This window comes from Bombina bombina, chromosome 3, assembly GCF_027579735.1.
Source record: "Bombina bombina isolate aBomBom1 chromosome 3, aBomBom1.pri, whole genome shotgun sequence".
Classification (NCBI taxonomy): domain Eukaryota; kingdom Metazoa; phylum Chordata; class Amphibia; order Anura; family Bombinatoridae; genus Bombina; species Bombina bombina.
Genome location: NC_069501.1, coordinates 153,069,713 through 153,093,405, shown reverse-complemented (window position 1 = coordinate 153,093,405; position 23,693 = coordinate 153,069,713). Strand labels below are relative to the sequence as shown.

The 23,693-nt window shown below is 40.0% G+C and overlaps 1 protein-coding gene across 2 annotated transcripts in view; it reads left to right on the top strand.

Moving 5' to 3' along the window:
- Window positions 1-23,693, top strand: part of USP25 (ubiquitin specific peptidase 25) — a 458,760-nt gene that overhangs the window by 66,261 nt on the left and 368,806 nt on the right. For both annotated transcript variants that reach the window (XM_053706014.1, XM_053706013.1), the window contains exon 3: window positions 18,830-18,974. In XM_053706014.1, the coding sequence (XP_053561989.1) occupies window positions 18,830-18,974 (145 nt within the window). The remainder of the gene's footprint in view (window positions 1-18,829; window positions 18,975-23,693) is intronic.

The following is a 23,693-nucleotide window of genomic DNA, read 5'->3' as shown; positions in this document are numbered from 1 at the left end:
CTGAAACGTCAAGACTGGGCCAAGAAATATCTCAAAACTGATTTTTCTAAGGTTTTATGGACTGATGAAATGAGAGTGAGTCTTGATGGGCCAGATGGATGGGCCCGTGGCTGGATTGGTAAAGGGCAGAGAGCTCCAATCCGACTCAGACACCAGCAAGGTGGAGATGGAGTACTGGTTTGGGCTGGTATCATCAAAGATGAGCTTGTGGGGCCTTTCTCCAACATTGGTGTGTCCGGTCCACGGTGTCATCCTTACTTGTGGGAATATCTCTTCCCCAACAGGAAATGGCAAAGAGTCCCAGCAAAGCTGGCCATATAGTCCCTCCTAGGCTCCACCCACCCCAGTCATTCTCTTTGCCGTTGCACAGGCAACATCTCCACAGAGATGGTTAAGAGTATTTGGTGTTTAGTTGTAGTTTTTTTTATTCTACTATCAAGAGTTTGTTATTTTAAAATAGTGCTGGTATGTACTATTTACTCTGAAACAGAAAAGGATGAAGATTTCTGTTTGTGAGAGGAAGATGATTTTAGCAGACAGTAACTAAAATCGATTGCTTTTTCCACATAGGACTGTTGAGATGAAGTAACTTCAGTTGGGGGAAACAGTTAGCAGACTTTTCTGCTTAAGGTATGACTAGCCATATTTCTAACAAGACTGTGTAATGCTGGAAGGCTGTCATTTCCCCTCATGGGGACCGGTAAGCCATTTTCTTAGTCTCAAACAGAATAAAGGGCTTAATATGGGCTATAAAACTGGTAGACACTTTTATGGGCTAAATTGATTGCTTTATTTGGACATTTTATACATGTTTATGCTGATAATTCACACTTATAAACTTGGGGAACGTTTTTTAACGTCAGGCACTATGGGGGAAGGTTCCACATGTCTCACTTATCCTCAAACCAAATAAAGAGACAGGCGTTCTTACATTGTGTAGAAGACCTGTTAAAGATGGGAGTGATACACCCAGTTCCAATGACGGAACAAGGAATGGGATTTTACTCAAATCTGTTCGTAGTTCCCAAAAAAGAGGGAACCTTCAGACCTATTCTGGATTTAAAGATCCTAAACAAATTTCTCAGGGTACCATCGTTCAAAATGGAAACCATTCGAACGATTCTACCCACTATCCAGGAAGGTCAATTTATGACTACCGTGGATCTAAAGGATGCGTACCTACATATTCCTATCCACAAAGAACATCATCAGTTCCTACGGTTCGCCTTTCTGGACAAACATTACCAGTTTGTGGCCCTCCCATTCGGATTAGCCACTGCTCCAAGGATTTTCACAAAGGTACTCGGGTCCCTTCTAGCGGTTCTAAGACCGAGGGGCATTGCAGTAGTACCATACATGGACGACATTCTAATACAAGCGTCGTCCCTTTCAAAAGCAAAGGCTCATACAGACATCGTTCTGGCCTTTCTCAGATCTCACGGATGGAAGGTGAACATAGAAAAAAGTTTTCTGTCTCCGTCAACAAGAGTTCCCTTCTTGGGAACAATAATAGATTCCTTAGAAATGAGGATCTTTCTGACAGATGTCAGAAAGTCAAAACTTCTAAGCGCTTGTCAAGGTCATCATTCTGTTCCACGTCCTTCCATAGCGCAGTGCATGGAAGTAGTAGGGTTGATGGTTGCAGCAATGGACATAGTTCCTTTTGCGCGAATTCATCCAAGACCATTACAACTGTGCATGCTGAAACAGTGGAATGGGGACTATACAGACTTGTCTCCAGTGATTCAAGTAGATCAGAAGACCAGAGATTCACTCCGTTGGTGGATATCCCTGGACCACCTATCCCAGGGAATGAGCTTCCGCACACCAGAGTGGGTCATTGTCACGACCGACGCCAGTCTAGTGGGCTGGGGTGCAGTCTGGGAATCCCTGAAAGCTCAGGGACTATGGTCTCGGGAAGAGTCTCTTCTCCCGATAAACATTCTGGAACTAAGAGCGATATTCAATGCTCTCAGGGCTTGGCCTCAGCTTGCAAAGGCCAGATTCATAAGATTCCAATCAGACAACATGACGACTGTTGCGTATATCAATCATCAGGGGGGAACAAGGAGTTCCCTGGCGATGAAAGAAGTAACCAAAATAATACAATGGGCGGAGAATCACTCCTGCCATCTATCTGCGATCCACATCCCAGGTGTGGAAAACTGGGAAGCGGATTATCTGAGTCGTCAGACATTCCATCCGGGGGAGTGGGAACTCCACCCGGAGATTTTTGCCCAATTGACTCAATTATGGGGCATTCCAGGCTTGGATCTGATGGCGTCTCGTCAGAACTTCAAGGTTCCTTGCTATGGGTCCAGATCCAGGGATCCCAAGGTGACTCTAGTGGATGCACTAGTAGCGCCTTGGACCTTCAACTTAGCTTATGTGTTTCCACCGTTTCCTCTCATTCCCAGGCTGGTAGCCAGGATCAAACAGGAGAGGGCCTCTGTGATCTTGATAGCCCCTGCGTGGCCACGCAGGACTTGGTATGCAGACGTGGTGAATATGTCATCGGTTCCACCATGGAAGCTACCTTTGAGACAGGACCTTCTTGTTCAGGGTCCATTCGAACATCCAAATCTGGTCTCCCTCCAGCTGACGGCTTGGAGATTGAACGCTTGATTCTATCAATGCGTGGGTTTTCAGATTCTGTGATTGATACTCTGGTTCAGGCCAGAAAACCGGTAACTAGAAAGATTTACCATAAAATATGGAAAATATATATCTGCTGGTGTGAATCCAAGGGATCCCCTTGGAATAAGATAAAAATTCCTAAGATTCTTTCCATTCTGCAAGAAGGTTTGGATAAAGGATTATCTGCGAGTTCTCTAAAGGGACAGATTTCTGCTTTATCTGTCTTACTACACAAACGACTGGCAGCTATGCCAGATGTTCAAGCATTTGTTCAGGCTCTGGTTAGGATCAAGCCTGTTTACAGACCTTTGACTCCTCCCTGGAGTTTAAATTTAGTTCTTTCAGTTCTTCAAGGGGTTCCGTTTGAACCTCTACATTCCATAGATATTAAGTTGTTATCTTGGAAAGTTTTGTTTTTGGTTGCTATTTCTTCTGCTAGAAGAGTTTCAGAGTTATCTGCTCTGCAGTGTTCTCCGCCCTATCTGGTGTTCCATGCAGATAAGGTGGTTTTGCGTACTAAGCCTGGTTTTCTTCCAAAGGTTGTTTCTAACAAAAATATTAACCAGGAGATAGTTATACCTTCTTTGTGTCCGAATCCAGTTTCAAAGAAGGAACGTTTGTTATACAATTTGGACGTAGTCCGTGCTCTAAAATTCTATTTTGAAGTTACAAAAGATTTCAGACAAACATCTTCTCTGTTTGTCGTCTATTCTGGTAAAAGGAGAGGTCAAAAAGCGACTTCTACCTCTCTTTCCTTTTTGGCTTAAAAGCATCATCCGATTGGCTTACGAGACTGCCGGACGGCAGCCTCCTGAAAGAATCACAGCTCACTCCACTAGGGCTGTGGCTTCCACATGGGCCTTCAAGAATGAGGCTTCTGTTGATCAGATATGTAAGGCAGCGACTTGGTCTTCACTGCACACTTTTGCCAAATTTTACAAATTTGATACTTTTGCTTCTTCGGAGGCTATTTTTGGGAGAAAGGTTTTGCAAGCCGTGGTGCCTTCCGTTTAGGTAACCTGATTTGCTCCCTCCCTTCATCCGTGTCCTAAAGCTTTGGTATTGGTTCCCACAAGTAAGGATGACGCCGTGGACCGGACACACCAATGTTGGAGAAAGTAATTTATCAGGTAAGCATAAATTCTGTTTTTCGGGTTGAGGATGGAGTCGAGCTCAACTCCCAGTCCTACTGCCAGTTTCTGGAAGACATCTTCTTCAAGCAGTGGTACAGGAAGAAGTCTGCATCCTTCAAGAAAAACATGATTTTCATGCAGGACAATGCTCCATCACACGCGTCCAAATACTCCACAGCGTGGCTGGCAAGAAAGGGTATAAAAGAAGAAAATCTAATGACATGGCCTCCTTGTTCACCTGATCTGAACCTCATTGAGAACCTGTGGTCCATCATCAAATGTGAGATTTACAAGGAGGGAAAACAGTACACCTCTCTGAACAGTGTCTGGGAGGCTGTGGTTGCTGCTGCACGCAATGTTGATGGTGAACAGATCAAAACACTGACAGAATCCATGGATGGCAGGCTTTTGAGTGTCCTTGCAAAGAAAGGTGGCTATATTGGTCACTGATTTGTTTTTGTTTTGTTTTTGAATGTCAGAAATGTATATTTGTGAATGTTGAGATGTTATATTGTTTCACTGGTAAAAATAAATAATTGAAATGGGTATATATTTGTTTTTTGTTAAGTTGCCTAATAATTATGCACAGTAATAGTCACCTGCACACACAGATATCCCCCTAAAATAGCTATAACTAAAAACAAACTAAAAACGACTTCCAAAACTATTCAGCTTTGATATTAATGAGTTTTTTTGGGTTCATTGAGAACATGGTTGTTGTTCAATAATAAAATTAATCCTCAAAAATACAACTTGCCTAATAATTCTGCACTCCCTGTATATATGTCATGCAGTACGATAGGCAAAGTATGACGTATATATACAGTTTAAGTACATTACGGGGTGAGGGGAAGCAGAGTATCAATAAACAGGAGACTTAAATAATCTTGCAAATGTAATGAAATAAATCTTAATATATATGTTTAGACTTCCTGCCGCAGAATCAGAGCAAGGAACAAGTAACAACTAACAAAGTAATTGTAATAGGATATACAATTAAGTATAGGTAGTTCTACTCTGCGTTTGAAATAATAACTCTGCTGAGTTGAAATGGTTAAGTAAACGATATAAAGTAATAATTCAATATCATTCCCACTATTATCTTTATAAAAAAAAAAGAGAATTATCATGCATACAAGTGGCTTGAGCTCATATTAAAAACACTTAAACCAAGATCAATAATGGACTTCCCATCTAAGTTATTAGAACTTGTATAATGTTAAATTATAACATCCAGCAGAAAAAAATATTAATATCAACTAAGCCCTTACAATCCGAGGGCTAAGGTTAAGTTATTTTTTCAATTTTAAGATAACTGATAGGCTAATATATCTACATAAAAGATAGGGAATCTTATTTTATAACATGGTAAGCAAGTTAAAAAAACGGAGAGACAGAGCTTCTCCAAAGGACCCCTGATGCGCGTTTCACAAAAACGCTTCCTCAGAGGGGGTGCGGGCCGCCGCCATTGTAAGAAATTTAAGAGTCCGTTAATCCCTCCTCACAATGTGATTGGAATAACATTCCATAAAGTTACTATTCGATTGGTCAATTTTCTGTGTCACTCAGAATATGGAAACCAATAGAAAATGTCTATTTAAACCCTAATGCTTACGTCAGCATCAGTGTCATAATGGGGCAGGACAAGATTACTTAGATTTGCATTATTATAGGTTACTCTTCATTTCTTTCCAAATATACAGCCAATCAAGAGTCTCTGTAGTTCATGATGCTGGCATCGGCATCATAGAGAGGCATGTCAATTACAGCTGACATATCACTAGCTGACACCATTGGTTGATCATGTTTACCATCTGTCACTGACTTAATCACCAGTAATGGATGTAAATTTGGTTACGTTAATGAGTTGAGATGTACAATATCACTTGAATATCCGAAATGTACTAATAGATACACGTAATCACTCAATATTCCTCACGTTCCTGACGTACGCTTCACCGTAAGCGTACGGCTTTTTCAAACGAGAGAGGAGATTTCACTCTCCTTTGAAAAAGCTGTATGCTTACGAATGCCAGCTGAACACCACTATATGCTCTCACGGATAAAGTCGCCAGTGCAGGTACTGAGAGATCATCACATACCCAGGGAAGGCTAGACTAGCCCTTTAGGCACGCTATTGCACCCAAGCAAGGCATACGATATCTCTCCCACTTAAAGCTCTGTTAGTGGACAGATACCCGAGTGACTTTATATACTAGCGGACATTTGGTGGCTTTTATAAATTTTATGTGTTTTAATAAATATCTTACTTGAAGCAGCAGTTTGTGGTTGGTATATACTGGAGATCTGGCAGTATAAAACCAGGTGTGTGCCTGTACCCAGAGCCTGGTTGGCTCAAAAAGTGTGAGTAACCCCTTGGCGGGACCACTATTGTGAAGAAAATTTCTCTTTTCCACTTATTGTTTTGCACTATATTTTTTCTTTTTTTTTTTTTGAGGCAAGAAATCACTTGAATCATTGGAATCGAGGAGGACACCCACCGATCACATATGTCCTTATACACTATATATTTAGATATTACATCATTTTTGTATATGATTTAGTTTATCACTTTTTTTATTGTTTCACATTTATTTCACTAAGTGATCATTGATCTTTTTATCACTTATATTTTTGTAAATTACTTAGTGTGCAGTTGTAAAATTCTGTTGTTTGAAACTTGTATTAACTAAATTCTAATTTGCTTTGTGAATTTAAGGTATGATAAAAGATGTTTTCTGAAGATATATTCTATTACTTTCATGCTGAGTCACATGTTTGATTAGGAATAAATTTTTTAAATACCACGCGGAGGCGCTTCTTCTTGAACTTAGTTATGTCAATCAATATTTTTTATTCTTACTCCATAAAATGTGAACATAACCCATATGGGCTTACCTTTATGTTCATTTTTTGATAATTTGGATTTTATAAAATCATTTTAAAATTGTGTGCCTTATTGACTTTTAGATCCTCATGTCTTTATCTGTCCTATCTATCTCTATATATCAATTAATTGCCAAAAAACTTACGTTAATGCCTAGAGTTTAAGTTCTCAATCAAACATTAAAAAGCAAGGGAATTCCCAAATTAAACCACCCCCGTCCTGGGTTCTTTGCAAGACATCATCAATTTACATCACTGATTACATCACATAGAAACATAGATTTTTATGGCTGATAAGGGCCATAGGCCCAACAAGTCTGCCTTTTGCTTATCCCAGGCATTCTTAAAATCCTTACCCTCTTAGGTCACAGTTAACACATTTTATACATTCAATGAAGTCAATACAAACAACATACTAATTTATTTTTTTTGTCTAAAGAAAACATGCATACGTTTCTAGACCAATGCTGTATATGGTGGTGCCATTAATTATATCATACATGATGTCATAAACAATATTGCACAATGTAATCTGAGATGCGTTGTAATACATTTTCTTTCCTAAGATATGGAGCGTCCACAACGTCATCAATTACTAGTGGGAATATCACTCCTGGCCAGCAGTAGGAGACAAAGAGCACCACAGCAAAGCAGTTAAGTGTCACTCCCCTACCTATAATCCCCAGTCATTCTCTTTGCCTCTGTCAGTGGAGGAGGTGAAGTTTGGTGTTTGAAGAAAAATTTGATTTCTTTTCTCTACAAGCAAGTTTTTGGGTCTTGCTGTAGTCCACGTCAATGCCTTCAGTAGGGTAGTGGTGGCTTTAAAGCGGTTAGAAAGTTGTGAGGCAGTCCTTGCTTGGTTTTCTAACATGTTTGCTGCCCATGCTATAGAAAGCCAGAGTTGGCTACTCTGTTCTTTCTTTTTCTACAGGTCTCTGTAAGGAGTATGTGTCCTTTCACACCTTGTAAGCCGTCTTCCTGCCGGACAGCTAGAATCCTTAGTAGAGGATTATGTTCAGGCAGTGAGCGGGCACATTTTATGTATATGGGTTAGAGACTTAGGGGTTAATCTCCTTTATGTGTGGCTTAGGTGTAATTGTTTTATTTATCAGCTGTTATTTTTCTGGCTGAGAAAGTTAGTTTTTGGGCATTGCTTTAATTATTTTTTGTTTCTATGATTGCGTATATTGTTAGGGGAGCGGCTCTCTTTAACTGAAGTGTCACTTTCTGCTGGCTTGAGGCGTGCGCTTTAAGGCTGTGACACACAGCAAGCGTGTGCGCTCAGTGTGTCTTGCCTTTTCATCTCTGAGCACTCTGCTGCGTCAGGTCGCGTAGCTAAGCGCTCAGAGATGAAATATTTGAACTTCAGAAGCGATGCGACGCGGAGCGAAGCAGCTGCTTTGCCTCGCGCCGCATCGCTTGCAGTGTGTCACAGCCTTTACTCTGATGGAACAGCTTCATTTTTGTTGGTCATGTGACCTCCCACTTTCGCTCTTAGTATGATCGGAGCGGTGGCGGCTGCTAGATTGCTAGTGTGAGACTGGCAAGTGATCCGAACGTAACTGACAAGTGTTCCTTTGTTTTTCGGGGATCAGTTAGGCGCCTCAGTCAAATGCTGAGGTGTAGAGGTCCGTATTTAGGAGCGTATTTAGAGAAGCGGAAATTGTTAACAATTTGCTGCTTAGTTTTTAATGCCAGTAGCGCTTGGAATCTAAGTCCTGATTCTAGCAGTAATGGCGTGGAATGACTAATTAGTCAACAGACAATACCTCTCTGTGTTAATTTTTAAAGTGGCCGTGCTAGGATCAATATAAATAATATTTATTTTTTCTTATCCCTTTTGCCAAAAATTAATTTGTCATGTAACAGGAGTTTGTTCCTGTGGACAAATGTCTGCTGTGTTTAAAGAACCCTCTGTATTGCCTATGCATTCTTCATGTCTAGATATGTCTTTAAAATGTAAAGATAAACTTTTTTGTTTCTGAGCCAAATGTATCTCGGGATGATGCTGTTCAGGCAATGCCACAGTTTTGTCCTCAAATGTCCCAAGCCTCTATGGCGTCACATACAGTGCACTGCAGTTCCTCAGACTGGAGTAGTTTATTTGCCTGCAGAAATTGCTGTTCAAGTATCTTCTGTGGTATCTGCGACATTATCTGCTTTTTCTATGCTAAGGGGAAAACGCAAGAGGAAAATCAGCTATTCAGATCGTAAGGTTTCTGTTCTTCTTACTGCTACACAGATTGCGCTCCCTCATAAGTATGATGAGAAGGATATGTTGTTAGCTTCTGAGGGTAAAATCTCAGATTTGGACAGTATAATTCCTTTATCTGAGACTAAAGAAGTAAACTTCAGATTTAAGCTTGAACACCTTGATGTACTGTTCTAGGAGGAGGAGGTATTGGCTACTTTGGATGACTCAGATTCTTCTGTAGTTGTCAACCCTAAGGACTTTAGTAAACTTAATAAATACTATGATGTTCCTTCCTCTGTGGAGGTTTTTCCTGTTTCAGACCATGTGATGGAGATTATTTTACAAGAATGGGAGGAGCCAGGGATATCTTTCTCCCCGGCTTTAAAAAGATGTTTCCTGTTGCTGACTCCATTAAAGTTTCATGGTGCACGGTGCCTAAAGTAGGTTTTTGTCTACTTTGGCTAAGACAACTATGATCCCTATAGAGAGATAGCTGCTCCTCTAAGGATCCCATGGACAGAAACTGGAGGCTTATTTCATATTTTATGTCATTGTATTGCCACTGTAGCAAGGCTGCATCTTATTGGTGCGATGCCTTGTCTAAATCAATTTTATTTGAGACTCTGTTGGAGGAGATCCAAGATAGGATTAAGGCTCTCAAAATAGCCAATTCCTTTATTGCTGATGTTTCCTCTATGTCCAAGTTTCTGGAACTTCCTTACAAAGGTAAGACCTTGTTTGGGACTGGTCTGGCAGAAATAATTTCTGATGTTATGGGTGGAAAATGGCCTTTTCTACCACAAGACAAGTAGAACAGACCGAAAGGACGTCAAAGTAATTTTCATTCATTTTGTAACCTCAAACAAGTCTTCCTCTTCCACGCAGGAACAGTCCAAGTCTTCTTGGAAACCCATTCAGTCTTGGAGCAAGGGGAAGCAATCAAAGAAACCTGCAGCTGAGTCTAAGTCAGCATGAAGGGTCTGCCCTCGGTCCGGGATTGGATAAAGAAGGGGGCAGACTTTCCCTGTTTTATCAAGCATGGATACAAGATGTCCAGATCCATGGGCTGTGGACATAGTGATATATATCTATCAAGCTCCATATGGAGTTTGAAGCCCCGTGTGTTTAAAAACTGCTCCATAACCTGTCCGCCTGCTCTGAGGAGGTGGACAGACATCACCGCAATTTGTTTGACACCCCTCTGCTAGCGGCCGCAAATCTGCAGGGGGCGGCGTTTCACCAGCAGTTCACAAGAGCTGCTGGTACAATGCTGAATGTGGAGAGCGTATTGCTCTCCGCATTCAGCAAGGTCTTTCGGACATGATCCGCAGTGTCGGATTATGTCCGACAGGCCTTTCATAAATAGGCCCCAGTGTCTCAGGGTTGCAAAATAGAGTTCAAATCTCTCACTCCAAGGGCAGATTTCACCTCTCAAGATCATCTGCAGATCAGGTAACAAGAAAGGCATTCCTGAACTGCTTTCGGGATCCTTTCTCCCTGGGTGTGATAGTTCCAGTAAAGGAACAGGGTCTAGGATTCTAATCAAATCTGTTCATGGTTCCCTAAAAAGAGGGAACTTTTTGACCCATTTTAGACCTAAAGTGTCTCAGCAAGTTTCTCAGGGTACCGTCCTTCAAGATGGAATCCATTCATTTCATTCTTCCTTTGGTCCAAGAGGGTCAGTTCATGATGACCATAGACCTGAAGGACGTGTATCTTCATGTTCCCATAGTCATGGATTATCACCAGTTCCTGAGATTCGCTTTTCTAGACAAGCACTCTGTTGCTCTTCTGTTTGGCCTTGCCACAGCTTCCGGAATTTTCTCAAGGGTTAAAGGGGCTCTCTTGGCATTTGTCAGGTCTCTGAGAATTACAGTGGCGCCTTACCGGGATGACATTTTGGTTTAGGCGCCATATTTTCAACAAGCTAACTCTTATACAGAGATCTTGTTGTCTTTTCTATGTTCCCACGGATGGAAAGTAAATCTGGAAAAGAGTTCCCTTGTTCCAGCTTCAATGGTGGTTTTCTTAGGGACCTTAATAGATTCCCTATCTATGAAAATGTTTCTGTTGGAGGTCAGAGAATCCAAAATTCTCTCCTCTTCCCTCTCTCTGCAGTCTAATGTTGGGCATCAGTGGCTCAATGTATGGGGGTAATGGGACTGATGGTCGCTTCCATGGATATCATTCCCTTTGTTTGATTTCATTTTAGGAGATGTGCAATTATGCATGCTAACACAATGGAACAGAGACCATGCAGGTCTGTCTCAGAGAATAGATCTGGATCAGTTGACAAGGGACTCTCTTCCGTGGTGGTTTTCTCAGGAGTGTCTCAGGGCACATGCTTCCGGAGATCTTCCTGGGTGATTGTGACCACGGATGCCGGCTGGGGAGCAGTCTGGGACTCGTTAAAGGCACAGGGATTTTGGACTCTGCAGGAGTCTGCTTTCCCCATAAACATATTGGAATTGAGAGCGATTTACAATGCTCTGATGGCTTGGCCTCAATTGTCCTTAGCCTGGATTTATCTGGTTCCAGTCAGACAAGCTCACTATTGGTGTCTATCTGCCATCCACAATCCAGGAGGGGACAACTGGGAAGCGGATTTTCTGAGCAGACAGACTTTTCATCCCAGGGAGTGGGCTCTCCATCCAGAGGTGTTTTCCAGGTTAACCCTCAAATGGGGGGTGCTGGAGTTGGATCTGATGACGTCCCAGCAGAACGGCAAGCTTCCAAGGTACGGTTCTAGGTTAATAGATCCGCAGGCCGCCATGATAGACCCTCTGGCGGTTCCTTTGGACTTCGGTCTAGCATTCCTGTTTCCTCCATTTGCTCTCCTCCCCTGAGTCATTGTTCATATCAATCTAGAGAGCGTCGGTAATTCTCATAGCTTCTGCATGGCCTTGCAGGATCTGGTATGCAGACCTAGTGAAGTTGTCATTTATTTCACCTTGTAGGTTACCTCTTAGGAAGGATCTTCTAACTCTTGTTCCATTCCTTCATCCAAATCTCGTTTCTCTGAAGCTGACTGCTTGGAGATTGAACACTTAGTTCTGGCTAAGAGTGGATTTTTTGAGTCGGTCATTGTAACCATGATCCAGGCTCGCAAGCCTGTTACTCAAAGTATTTCCCATAAGGTATGGTGTAAATACCTTTTATTGGTGTGAATCAAAGAGCTACTCAGGATTCCTAAAATGTTGTCTTTTCTCCAGGAAGGTCTGGAGGAAGGTTTGTCTGTCATTACTCTGAAAGGTCAGGTTTCTGCATTATATATTTTGTTGCACAAGTGTCTGGCGGATGTGCCAGATGTTTAATATTTTTGTCAGGACCTAGTCAGAATTAGGCCTGTGTTTAATCCTTGTTCATAAATTTTGCAGCAGGCTCCGTTTGAGCCAATGCATTCCATAGATATTAAGTTGTTATCTTGGAAGGTTTTGTTTCTTATTGCCATCTCTTCTGCTCTAAGAGTCTCAGAGCTCTCAGTTTTGCAGTGCAAATCGCCTTGCCTTATCCTTCATGTGGATAAGGCGGTCCTGCGTTCTAAGTTAGGATTTCTCCATATAGTGGTTTCGGACAAAAATCTTAATCAGGAAATTGTTATTCCTTCTCTCTGTCCCATTCCTTCTCATAAGGAAAGTCTGTTGCACAACTTGGATGCTGTGCGTGATCTAAAATTCTACCTTAAGACGACTAACGATGTTCGCCAGTCTTCTGCCCTCTTTGTTTGTTTCTCAGGATAGCGTAAGGGTCAGAAAGCCACTGCTACTTCTCTTTCTCTCTGGTTGAGAAGTATTCTTTTTGCTTATGAGACTGCTGAGAGAATTATGGCTCATTCTAAGAGGGCTGTCTCCTCTTTTTTTTTGTTTTCAAAAATGAAGTTTCTGTGGATCAGATTTGCAACTTTTTCCAAATTTTCTAAATTTGATTATTTTACCTCGGCTGAAGCTTCTTTTGGGAGAAAGGTTCTTCAAGCGGTGGTGCCTTCTCTTTAGATTTGCCTGTCTTGTTTTCCCTCCCTAGTCATTCTGTGTCCTCTAGCTTGGGTATTGCTTAAATAAATGTCTTTCTTTCCTCATATGGAGAGTCCACGACCCCACCCTTAATTTAAGACAGTTTTTTACTAAACCTCAGGAAACTCTACACCTTTTGTGTTTATTCCTTTTCCATTTCCCTTCGGTCGAATGACTGGGGATTATGCGTAGGGGAATCACACTTAACAGCTTTGCTGTGGTGCTCTGTGCCTCCTCCTGCTGACCAGGAGTGATATTACCATTAGTAATTGATGACGTCATGGACTCTTCATATCCAGAAAGAAAGAAATTTATCAGGTAAGTATAAATTTTGGTTTTTCCAATTTTCTCTGACCTGTAGGAAATAGTCATGGGTTATTTCACTACTGATGCCATTGATGTCGTAGGTGATATAACTAGTGATGACATTGAATATGTCATCAACAATGTCATGTGTGATGTAATCAGTGATGTCATAGGTTATGTCATGCAAAGCACCCAGTTAGGGGGCAGTTTAAGTTTGGAATTTTCTTGCTTTTTAACTTTTGATTGAGAACTTAAAATCCAGGCAATTTTTTGCCAATTTAATTTCTTATTTTTTTCCTAAGAAATTAAAACAAAGAAGCACACACATACTACTGCCCTTTTATATAAAACTCACACACATTTAACTGCCCTTTATATAAAACTCACACACATACTACTGCCCTGTATATAACACTCGCACAAACCGCTTCACTGTACAGAACACAACACTCACACACACTTCTGCCCTGTATCTAACACTGCTGACACAAGGAACACAGCAACCCCAGACGTGGACTCCTTGCTCAGTGTTTCTTGTTCAGAGAGGAACTGCCTGGTATTTTGGCGTTGGATTGCCCGTAAAAGGCGGGATCAAAGTAATATATTACAGGATAGTTCTACACCTGCACCCAGGTGGTAAATCGCCATAGAACAGGCTAACATGGTATTGAGCCGGTTGTTCGTTCCTGTGAGTGCACTTCTCTCTGTATGTATTTAATCTCCCTAATGGGAAAAAAAGGGGCAACCAGACGTGGACTCCTTGCTCAGTGTGTTTAGAGGAATATGGGTACACCTCACAATGAAGGCCAAAACTATCGTCTGGGGTTGCTATGTTCCTTGTTCAGAGAGGAATTGCCTGGTATTTCGGCGCTGGACTGACCATAATAGGCGGATCTGACTGATATACTACAGGAAAGTTCTACTCTGTGAAAAGCATTACTGGGCTAAAAAGAAGCTGCATCCAGGTGGTAAATCGCCATAGAAAAGGCTAACAATGGCATTGAGCTAGTTGTTTGTTCCTGTGAGTGTGCTTCTCTCTGTACGTGTGTGTGTATATATATGTATATGCTGTGATGTTACACTACAGAAAAAATAATAATTGGGGGGGGGGGGGGGCTACAAACTGATCTCAGGGAGGTGGAGATGGTGAGGGGTACCACTACACTACAGCAAAACATATTGGTAAATATATAACGAAAACAAAATACTCAACTGGGTACTGGCAGACAGATGCCGGTACCTAAGATGGGTGCCACTACTGGGAGGGGGAGGGTTAGAGAGCTGCTGCTTGGGGGGAGAATCAGGGGAGGGTTGTGGTATTCTTCACTTCACGACAGAAAAACTGTGAGCTTCTAAGTACGTTTTTTAAAGGTTTTAAACTGGATTTTTAGATCAGTATCCTATGCCTTTTCTTCTTTATAGTACACATGAAAATTGGTGTATACTGCCCGTTTAACAGTCGTCTTTTTTTTTTTAAGGTCCAATACCGTAAGGCAATAGTAAAGTGACGCTAAAATTGAGATTAAACGTTCATGTTTCAGATAGAGCATGCAATTTCAAAAACTTTCCACTTTACATCTATTGTTAAAATGTTCATAATATTTTTATATGCACATTTTCTAATGCACCACCTCCAACTAAGCATGTGTAAGAGTTCACAGTATTTACATAAATGCGGTTTCTAAGTGGCTGATGGCTGTCACATGATGCAGGGGATGGGGAAATGGATATTAATGAAATTTGTCAAAAAAATCTACTCATTTAAAATTCATATTTGTGTTACAGCATTGCCTCTTTTTCTTGTGCATTTGCCTATTATGCTGTATTTAAAGGGAAAGTCAACACCTGACAAAACAGGATTCCATATTTTTGAAACGCTAATGAAGATCCGCCTGCACCACCTCCATTCTCTATTACCTCTATCCTTGTCCTAGTAATCCTTCCAAATACATTGGTTAATTTCCACGAAATATGGCCGCCAAACTCCCCCCACCGTTACGTACTAACCTGCTCTTTGAAGCCATTCGGCAATCAGAATGTAATCCTCGGTCATATTCTTCCAACTCGTTCACTGTGTTTAGCCCATGCGCGATTCAATAGGAACCAAAAAGTTATTCTCCACAATTATTTTTGAGAGCTAAGAAATGAATTTGCTGCGACAAGTCCAATTGCTGTTTCCGATCTGACAGAATTACAAATGTGCATGCGCAATGACGTATCGAGCGCATCATCAATCCCTACATGAACGAGACTGAAATGGAATAGACATGGGGAAGAAGGAGGACGAGGAAGAGTTTGGTGGCCATATTTCGAGGAGATTAACGGATGTGTTTGGAAGCATTACTAGGACAAGGATAGAGGTAATAGAGCAGGGAAGCGGTGTAGGCGGATCTTCGTTAGCGTTTCAAAAATATGGAATCCTGTTGTGTCGGGTGTTGACTGTCCCTTTTAATGTAATTTAATGTATTCTTCATTTTCCTGTTATGCTTTGTTGAAAAGCAGGAAGGCAAATTCAGGGGTGTGCACTTGTCTGCAGTACTATAAAGCAGCAGTTTTGCAACAATGTTGTACAATAGCAAGAGCCTGTCATGTAATGCTCCAGATATGTGCACGCTACCTATCTAGATATCAGAGGACCAGTAAATACAGTAGATTCGCATAATCAATAAATGCATTATAAAAAGACAATACAATAGCACTTGGTTTGAACTTAAAATGAGTAGTAGATTTTTTTTTCTGGCAAATTTCAAAGATATGTGTATTTCCACTCCTACTGTATCATGTGACAACCATCAGCCAATCACAAATGCATATACGTATATTCTCTGAATTCTTGCACATGCTCAGTAGGAGCTAAGGACTTAAAAAGTGTAAATATGAAAAGACTGCACATTTTGTTAATGGGATTAAATTGGAAAATTGTTTAAAATGTCATTCTCTATCTGAATCATGAATGTTTGTTTAATTTTGACTTGAGTGTCCCTTTAAACAAAGAATATCATGAGAACAAAGCAAAGATAATAGACGTAAATTGGAAACTTTTGTAAAATTGTATTCTGTCTAAATCAATAAATTAATATTTTGGGTTTCATGTCCCTTTAAGAAGTCTGCAGTGTGTTCTTCCAGTTCTACCACATTTACATGAAAAGGCTGCAAAATAAATAATGAAAATATTGCAAAGTTTTTTTTATTGTACATTTTAATTTTAAAATGTCAAGGTGACTACTGTCCATTTTTAAAAGGGCATTGTGATGCAAAAATAAAATGCTCGGATTAGTATGTTATTTTTTAATTTGTGCTTCTTTCAAACTGTGTGTTTGACATTCATGCTTCAATTTCTGTTAAAAAGTATTCCTCTCCTTGGTACCTTCATTCTATTAAAGGGACAGGAAACCCCCAAATTTTCTTTCAGGATTCTGATAGAACATACAATTTTAAACAACTTTCCAGTTTACTTCCATTATCACATTTTGCTTTGTTCTATTGTTATCCTTTGTTGAAGAAACAGCATTGCACTACTGTCAGCAAGAGGAACACATCTAGTTGGTCAATCACAAAAGACAAATGTGTGCAGGCACCAATCGGCAACTAGCTCTCACTAGTGTAGGATATGTGCGTATTCTTTTTCAACAAGGGATACCAAGAGAACAAGCACATTTGAAAATAGAAGTGAATTTAAAAGTGTCTTAAAGGGACAGTCTAGTATAAATTAAACTTTCATTATTCAGTGAGGACTTTTAATTTTAATCAACTTTCCAATTTACTTTTATCATCAAATTTGCTTTTTCCTCTTGGTATTCTTAGTTTAAACTAAACATAGGTAGGCTCATATGCTAATTTCTAAGCCTTTGAGGGCTGCCTCTTATCACATGCTTTTTAAATCTCTTTTCAACACAGAAACAGAAAGTACATGTGGGCCATATAGATAACACTGTGTTCACGCACAGGGGGTTATTTAAGATTTAGCACAAAACAATGCTAAATTTAAGACAATAGATAATAAACAGTCACAGTCATGTGATCAGGGGGCTGGAAGAAGGTTCCTAGATACAAGGTAATCACAGAGGTATAAAGTATATTAATATAACAGTGTTGGTTATGCAAAACTGGGGAATTGGTAATAAAGGGATTATCTATCTTTTAAAACAATAACAATTCTATGGTAGACTGTTAAAATTACATGCTCTATCGGAATCATGCAAGATCAGTTTTGATTTTCCTATCCCTTTAATATATCTAATTTTTTTTTTTTGCTTATAAAAAAATATTAGGGCTGCAACTAGCGATTATTTTCATAATCGATTAATCGGCCGATTATGTTTTCAATTAATCGACTAATCGGATAAAAAATAAATAAATAATTTTTTCCCTATATTTAAAATAAAAATCCATATACTGAGTGTTATAAATATAAACTTCAGACTAAAACTTGACGTTAACATAACTGTTGGTCCAATATTTAAGCAGCAGAACAAATTTTTATAATTAAGCAAAACAAAACCAAAAACTGTTTGAAAAGAGGTAGAACTAGTAAGAGATAAACTACCACTGTTTATAACATTCTGTTATTCACTCTTTCAGAAACTTTGCATTGAAATGCAAAAAATGTCAATATGTACACATGCTCCTGGCTGAGGCTGGGTCTCTCTTTTTGCAGCTATTTTGCCTGCAGCAGAGAAGAGGCGCTCAGATGGTGTTGAGGTGCCTGAGATGCATAAGTAGGGTTTTCCAATTTCACCAAAGTGGGCTATTTATCTTTGTTAGCTCTCCACCAATGCAAGGGGCCTCTTAGCAATGAAAGCCTGGACTTCATTCTAACATTAAAATATATTGAATATCTATATGCAATGGCAAACAACCAGCTATAAGGGGAAATGATACCTAGTCCACTCTTAAAAGAACAGATATATACTTACAGAGGTTGAATTTGGTACATATTCCAATTAATTAAAAATCTTAAAAAAAAAAAAGGCAAAATGGCTAAAGACTATATATCAGTAATAGGACACAGCCTTACACATTTATCTATAGAGTACATATAATCAGCAATAGCAAGAGATCCACATAAAAATGTGCAAACAGGTAATAGTGACATCAATTCATATAACAAATGCCATCAATCTAGGGCTAGGTGTAAATAATAAGCTCGGCATTATATCATGCAAAGCATAGTCCCAAATCACCTGATTTTATATAAACAATCCAAATGATGACTCCTGTTTTATTTCTGGGTTGCACATAAGACAGGAATAGTTGTAAACTTAAAAAGAAGCTTATAGTGTCCTAAAAAAGTGAAAAGTAAAATGTCTCTAGACGTCCTTTAGGCTAAGGACATAACCATAAAACTCAATACCATGTGCAGGAGCTCATTGGAGTAAAGCAGCTGGTGCTGTGCACAGACCAACTAATTGCAAACCAACTAATTGATTATGAGATTCGTTGACAGCTATTTTCATAATCGATTATTATCGGTTATTCCGATTAGTTGTTGCAGTTCTAAATAATATATTTACCAAACAGTCCCTTATTGACTGCATTATTTGTACAAATAACCCTGCCTCTATAATTTGTACTTTTTTTTTTTATATTGATTTTTTTTTTCTTTTTTTTTTATATATTTAAAAAAAAAAAAAACTGATACAACTCTTGTTTCTATTTTAAAGGACAGCAATGGGAACCTGGAACTAGCAGTAACATTTCTCACCGCAAAAAACGCTAAGCTCCCTCAACAAGAAGAGGAAAACTACTATCAAACAGCACTTCCAAACAACGACAGATACATCAGTGTTGGCAGCCAGGCAGACACAAGTAGGTGTTTCCCCTTAGAATGTAAATTGAATGCTTTTAAAAGTATGTAACAGCCTTGTCAACAGTCTAATATTTTAATCTTCTGTAAGCTGGGGAGGTTGTCATATGCCTTGTGTCATTTCTGTCAAAAACATGAATTTTTGTACTTTATTTAAATACATACTTTTATTTTGTGAAATTAATATGTTGCTGGCATTTGTGCAATATAGAAACCATTTAAAGGGACATTCCAGCCAAAATTAAAATCTGCATGGGTGCATTTAAGTTTTGAATAGAAACATTTTTGTGATATACATGTATTAACAAACTTGCTTCTAATAAAAGCTATAGCTGTTTCAAATGTGTATTCTTGTATGCACTGTGCACCAGCATTTTAAACACGGCACTTGCTCAGAGAGTCTAATGTGCTTGTACTACCTGGTAATGACTGACATGATTCAAGCCCCACTGGTGTTCTGAGTAGCGGTAGAATTTAAAATGTTGGTGCCCTGAGAACCTCTAGCTATGCTTCACATGCACGTGCAGGGAAAAATACCAACACTTAAACAGTGATAACTTTTACTAGAAGCATTTCTCTTGTTAAGTGTATCCAGTCCACGGATCATCCATTACTTGTGGGATATTCTCCTTCCCAACAGGAAGTTGCAAGAGGATCACCCACAGCAGAGCTGCTATATAGCTCCTCCCCTCACTGCCATATCCAGTCATTCTCTTGCAACTCTCAACTAAGATGGAGGTCGTAAGAGGACTGTGGTGTTTTATACTTAGTTTATTTCTTCAATCAAAAGTTTGTTATTTTTAAATGGTACCGGAGTGTACTGTTTATCTCAGGCAGTATTTAGAAGAAGAATCTGCCTGCGTTTTCTATGATCTTAGCAGAAGTAGCTAAGATCCTTTGCTGTTCTCACATATTCTGAGGAGTGAGGTAACTTCAGAGGGGGAATAGCGTGCAGGTTTTCCTGTAATAAGGTATGTGCAGTTAAAATATTTTTCTAGGGATGGAATTTGCTAGAAAATGTTGCTGATACCGAAGTAATGTAAGTAAAGCCTTAAATGCAGTGATAGCGACTGCTATCAGGCTTATTAATAGAGATACATACTCTTATAAAAGTGTATTTTAAAACGTTTGCTGGCATGTTTAATCGTTTTTTACATATGTTTGGTGATAAAACTTATTGGGGCCTAGTTTTTTCCACATGGCTGGCTTGAATTTTGCCTAGAAACAGTTCCCTGAGGCTTCCCACTGTTGTAATATGAGTGGGAGGGGCCTATTTTAGCGTTTTTTTGCACAGCAAAAATTACAGACACAGACATCCAGCTTCTTCCTGCATGATCCAGGACTTCTCTGAAGGGCTCAAAAGGCTTCAAAAGTCGTATTGAGGGAGGTAAAAAGCCACAGTAAAGCTGTCATTTGTTATTCCGTTTTTGGTATTAAGGGGTTAATCATCCATTTGCAAGTGGGTGCAATGCTCTGCTAACTTATTACATACACTGTAAAATTTTCGTTAGTGTAACTGCATTTTTTCACTGTTATTTCAAAATTTGGGAAAATTTGTGTTTCTTAAAGGCGCAGTAACGTTTTTTATATTGCTTGGGGAGGTATTAGCTGCTCTGAATGACTGTAACACTGTTGCAATTCCAGAGAAATTGTGTAGGCTGGATAGATACTATGCGGTGCCGGTGTGTACTGACGTTTTTCCTATACCTAAAAGGCTTACAGAAATTATTAGCAAGGAGTGGGATAGACCCGGTGTGCCCTTTTCCCCACCTCCTATATTTAGAAAAATGTTTCCAATAGACGCCACTACACGGGACTTATGGCAGGCGGTCCCTAAGGTGGAGGGATCAGTTTCTACTTTAGCAAAGCGTACCACTATCCCGGTTGAGGACAGTTGTGCTTTTTCAGATCCAATGGATAAAAAATTGGAGGGTTACCTTAAGAAAATATTTATTCAACAAGGTTTTATTTTACAGCCCCTTGCATGCATTGCGCCTGTCACTGCTGCGGCAGCATTCTGGTTTGAGGCCCTGGAAGAGGCCATCCAGACAGCTCCATTGAATGAAATTATTGACAAGCTTAGAACGCTTAAGCTAGCTAACTCATTTGTTTCTGATGCCATTGTTCATTTGACTAAACTAACGGCTAAGAATTCGGGATTCGCCATCCAGGCGCGTAGGGCGCTATGGCTTAAATCCTGGTCAGCTGACGTGACTTCAAAGTCTAAATTACTCAACATTCCTTTCAAGGGGCAGACCTTATTCGGGCCTGGCTTGAAGGAAATTATTGCTGACATTATTGGAGGCAAAGGTCATACCCTTCCTCAGGACAGGGCCAAATCAAAGGCCAAACAGTCTAATTTTCAGGCCTTTCGAAATTTCAAGGCAGGAGCAGCATCAACTTCCTCCGCTTCAAAACAAGAGGGAACTGTTGCTCATTCCTGACAGGCGTGGAAACCTAACCAGTCCTGGAACAAGGGCAAGCAGGCCAGAAAGCCTGCTGCTGCCCCCAAGACAGCATGAAGGAACGGCCCCCTATCCGGAAACGGATCTAGTGGGGGGCAGACTTTCTCTTTTCGCCCAGGCGTGGGCAAGAGATGTTCAGGATCCCTGGGCGTTGGAGATCATATCTCAGGGATATCTTCTGGACTTCAAAGCTTCTCCTCCACAAGGGAGATTTCATCTTTCAAGGTTATCAGCAAACCAGATAAAGAAAGAGGCATTCCTAAGCTGTGTGCAAGACCTCCTAGTAATGGGAGTGATCCATCCAGTTCCGCGGACGGAACAAGGACAGGGATTTTATTCAAATCTGTTTGTGGTTCCCAAGAAAGAGGGAACCTTCAGACCAATCTTGGATCTAAAGATCTTAAACAAATTCCTCAGAGTTCCATCATTCAAGATGGAAACTATTCAGACCATCCTACCCATTATCCAAGAGGGTCAGTACATGACCACAGTGGACTTAAAGGATGCCTACCTTCACATACCAATTCACAAAGATCATCATCTGTGATATCCCTTTAAGGGCTATTCCCTCCCATCACATGATCCTCCCTATATTAGGCAAGCTCTATCAAACAGTCCTTGCCTGAAGATTGAAGTTATTCAGCTACTACTTGTTGCTCTTACTTTTTTCATCTATCAGGTCATTTTTGCTATAAGTCTGAACTACCTTCTATCTGAAGCATTGCAGGATTTCCTCTCCGGATACCTGTCTTCCTTTAGATCAGATTCCTACGCATCCGGATCTACTTGTCTCCGCGTCCCGGAACTAAGCCGCACACAGACGCCACGCTGATCGCTAACGGCGGTCACATCTCCGGGATCTCCTCTCACAAACTGGTTACCGGTATCGTATGCTCACTTAAAGTGCCTATATTTGAGATGTTACCCATATACTCATAATCAGTAATCTATCTGCTATATCTCTTGCATTAACCGGATCAGCCTGAACTTCTCATAAAGTGTTTGTCTAGGTTATCTGTGTTAAAGTGGATTATCAGATTCACCACTCAAAGCTTCTATCACAAGTTAACCTGTTATACACTGCCTCATATTGTAAGATTGGTTGTTTGGTATTTGTACATATTTTAGTGTGATTGTGTGTGTGTGCGTGAACACTGGAAGGTTGCCACTCTGAACTTAAACTTGGATTATCATTCACTATTGAGTGAACTCTCTGCCTTTATTCTGAGTTACTGTCTCCTACTAAATCAAGTCATTTTATTACCATCAAAGATTTCATATAAATGTCTCACCTTGTCTATTCAGGTAATTTTAAGCTGTGATTATCTGTTTAGAACAAAAAAGAGCAACAAACCTTTTTTCAAAAGGAAATATTCTTTGATTTCTAACTGAGACATAACAAAATCTTCAGGCCTATAAAAAGAATTAGGGGACATTTTATATATTGATTATAAGATGGATCCCCAGGAAGTAAAAAATCAATTAACCAATGTTTTCCAGAAACTGGATTATTTAAACAAAGGTTTAACTGAGGTACAAGCAGAAATGGTTGCTTTAAGATCCTTAGTTAAAGAATGTATTCCTACAAAAACTACTGACTGCCCAGAACCACATATACAATACCCACAACCCTTCTCTGGCAAACGTAATGAGTTTAGGGATTTTAAAAATGCATGTCATCTACTTTTTTCTTTACGCCCACGTACTTATCATTCAGAAAGAATTAAAGTGTGCACTACCATTTCATTTCTGCAAGGGGAACCCAGATCATGGGCCAATAGGTTTTTTGAAACCAATAATCCAATTTTAGACTCATTACAGGATTTCTTTCTCGCCATGGCTAACCTATATGAGGATGCCAACACCCAGATTACCGCAGAGACAAAACTACGCTCCTTAAAACAAGGAAAACGAACAGTCGAGGAATATACAACTGAATTCCAAATGTGGTCAAACGATTCTCAATGGAACGAAATTGGTTTAAAAAATCAATTTCGTTTAGGACTCTCCGAAAATTTAAAGGATGAACTCTCTCGTTTAGAAGTTCCTGAAACACTCTCAGGTTTAATCAAACTAAGCACTACCTTGGATCGCAGACTTCGCGAAAGAATAGCAGAAAGAGCAGGTTATCACGCTACACCTAAACGCTAAACCATGTATACTCCTACTCTGGAAAGATCTTCAACTCCCAGTACACCTATGGAAATAGGGGTCATCAAAGGTCCCCTTACCCCAGAGGAGAAAACCAGGAGACGA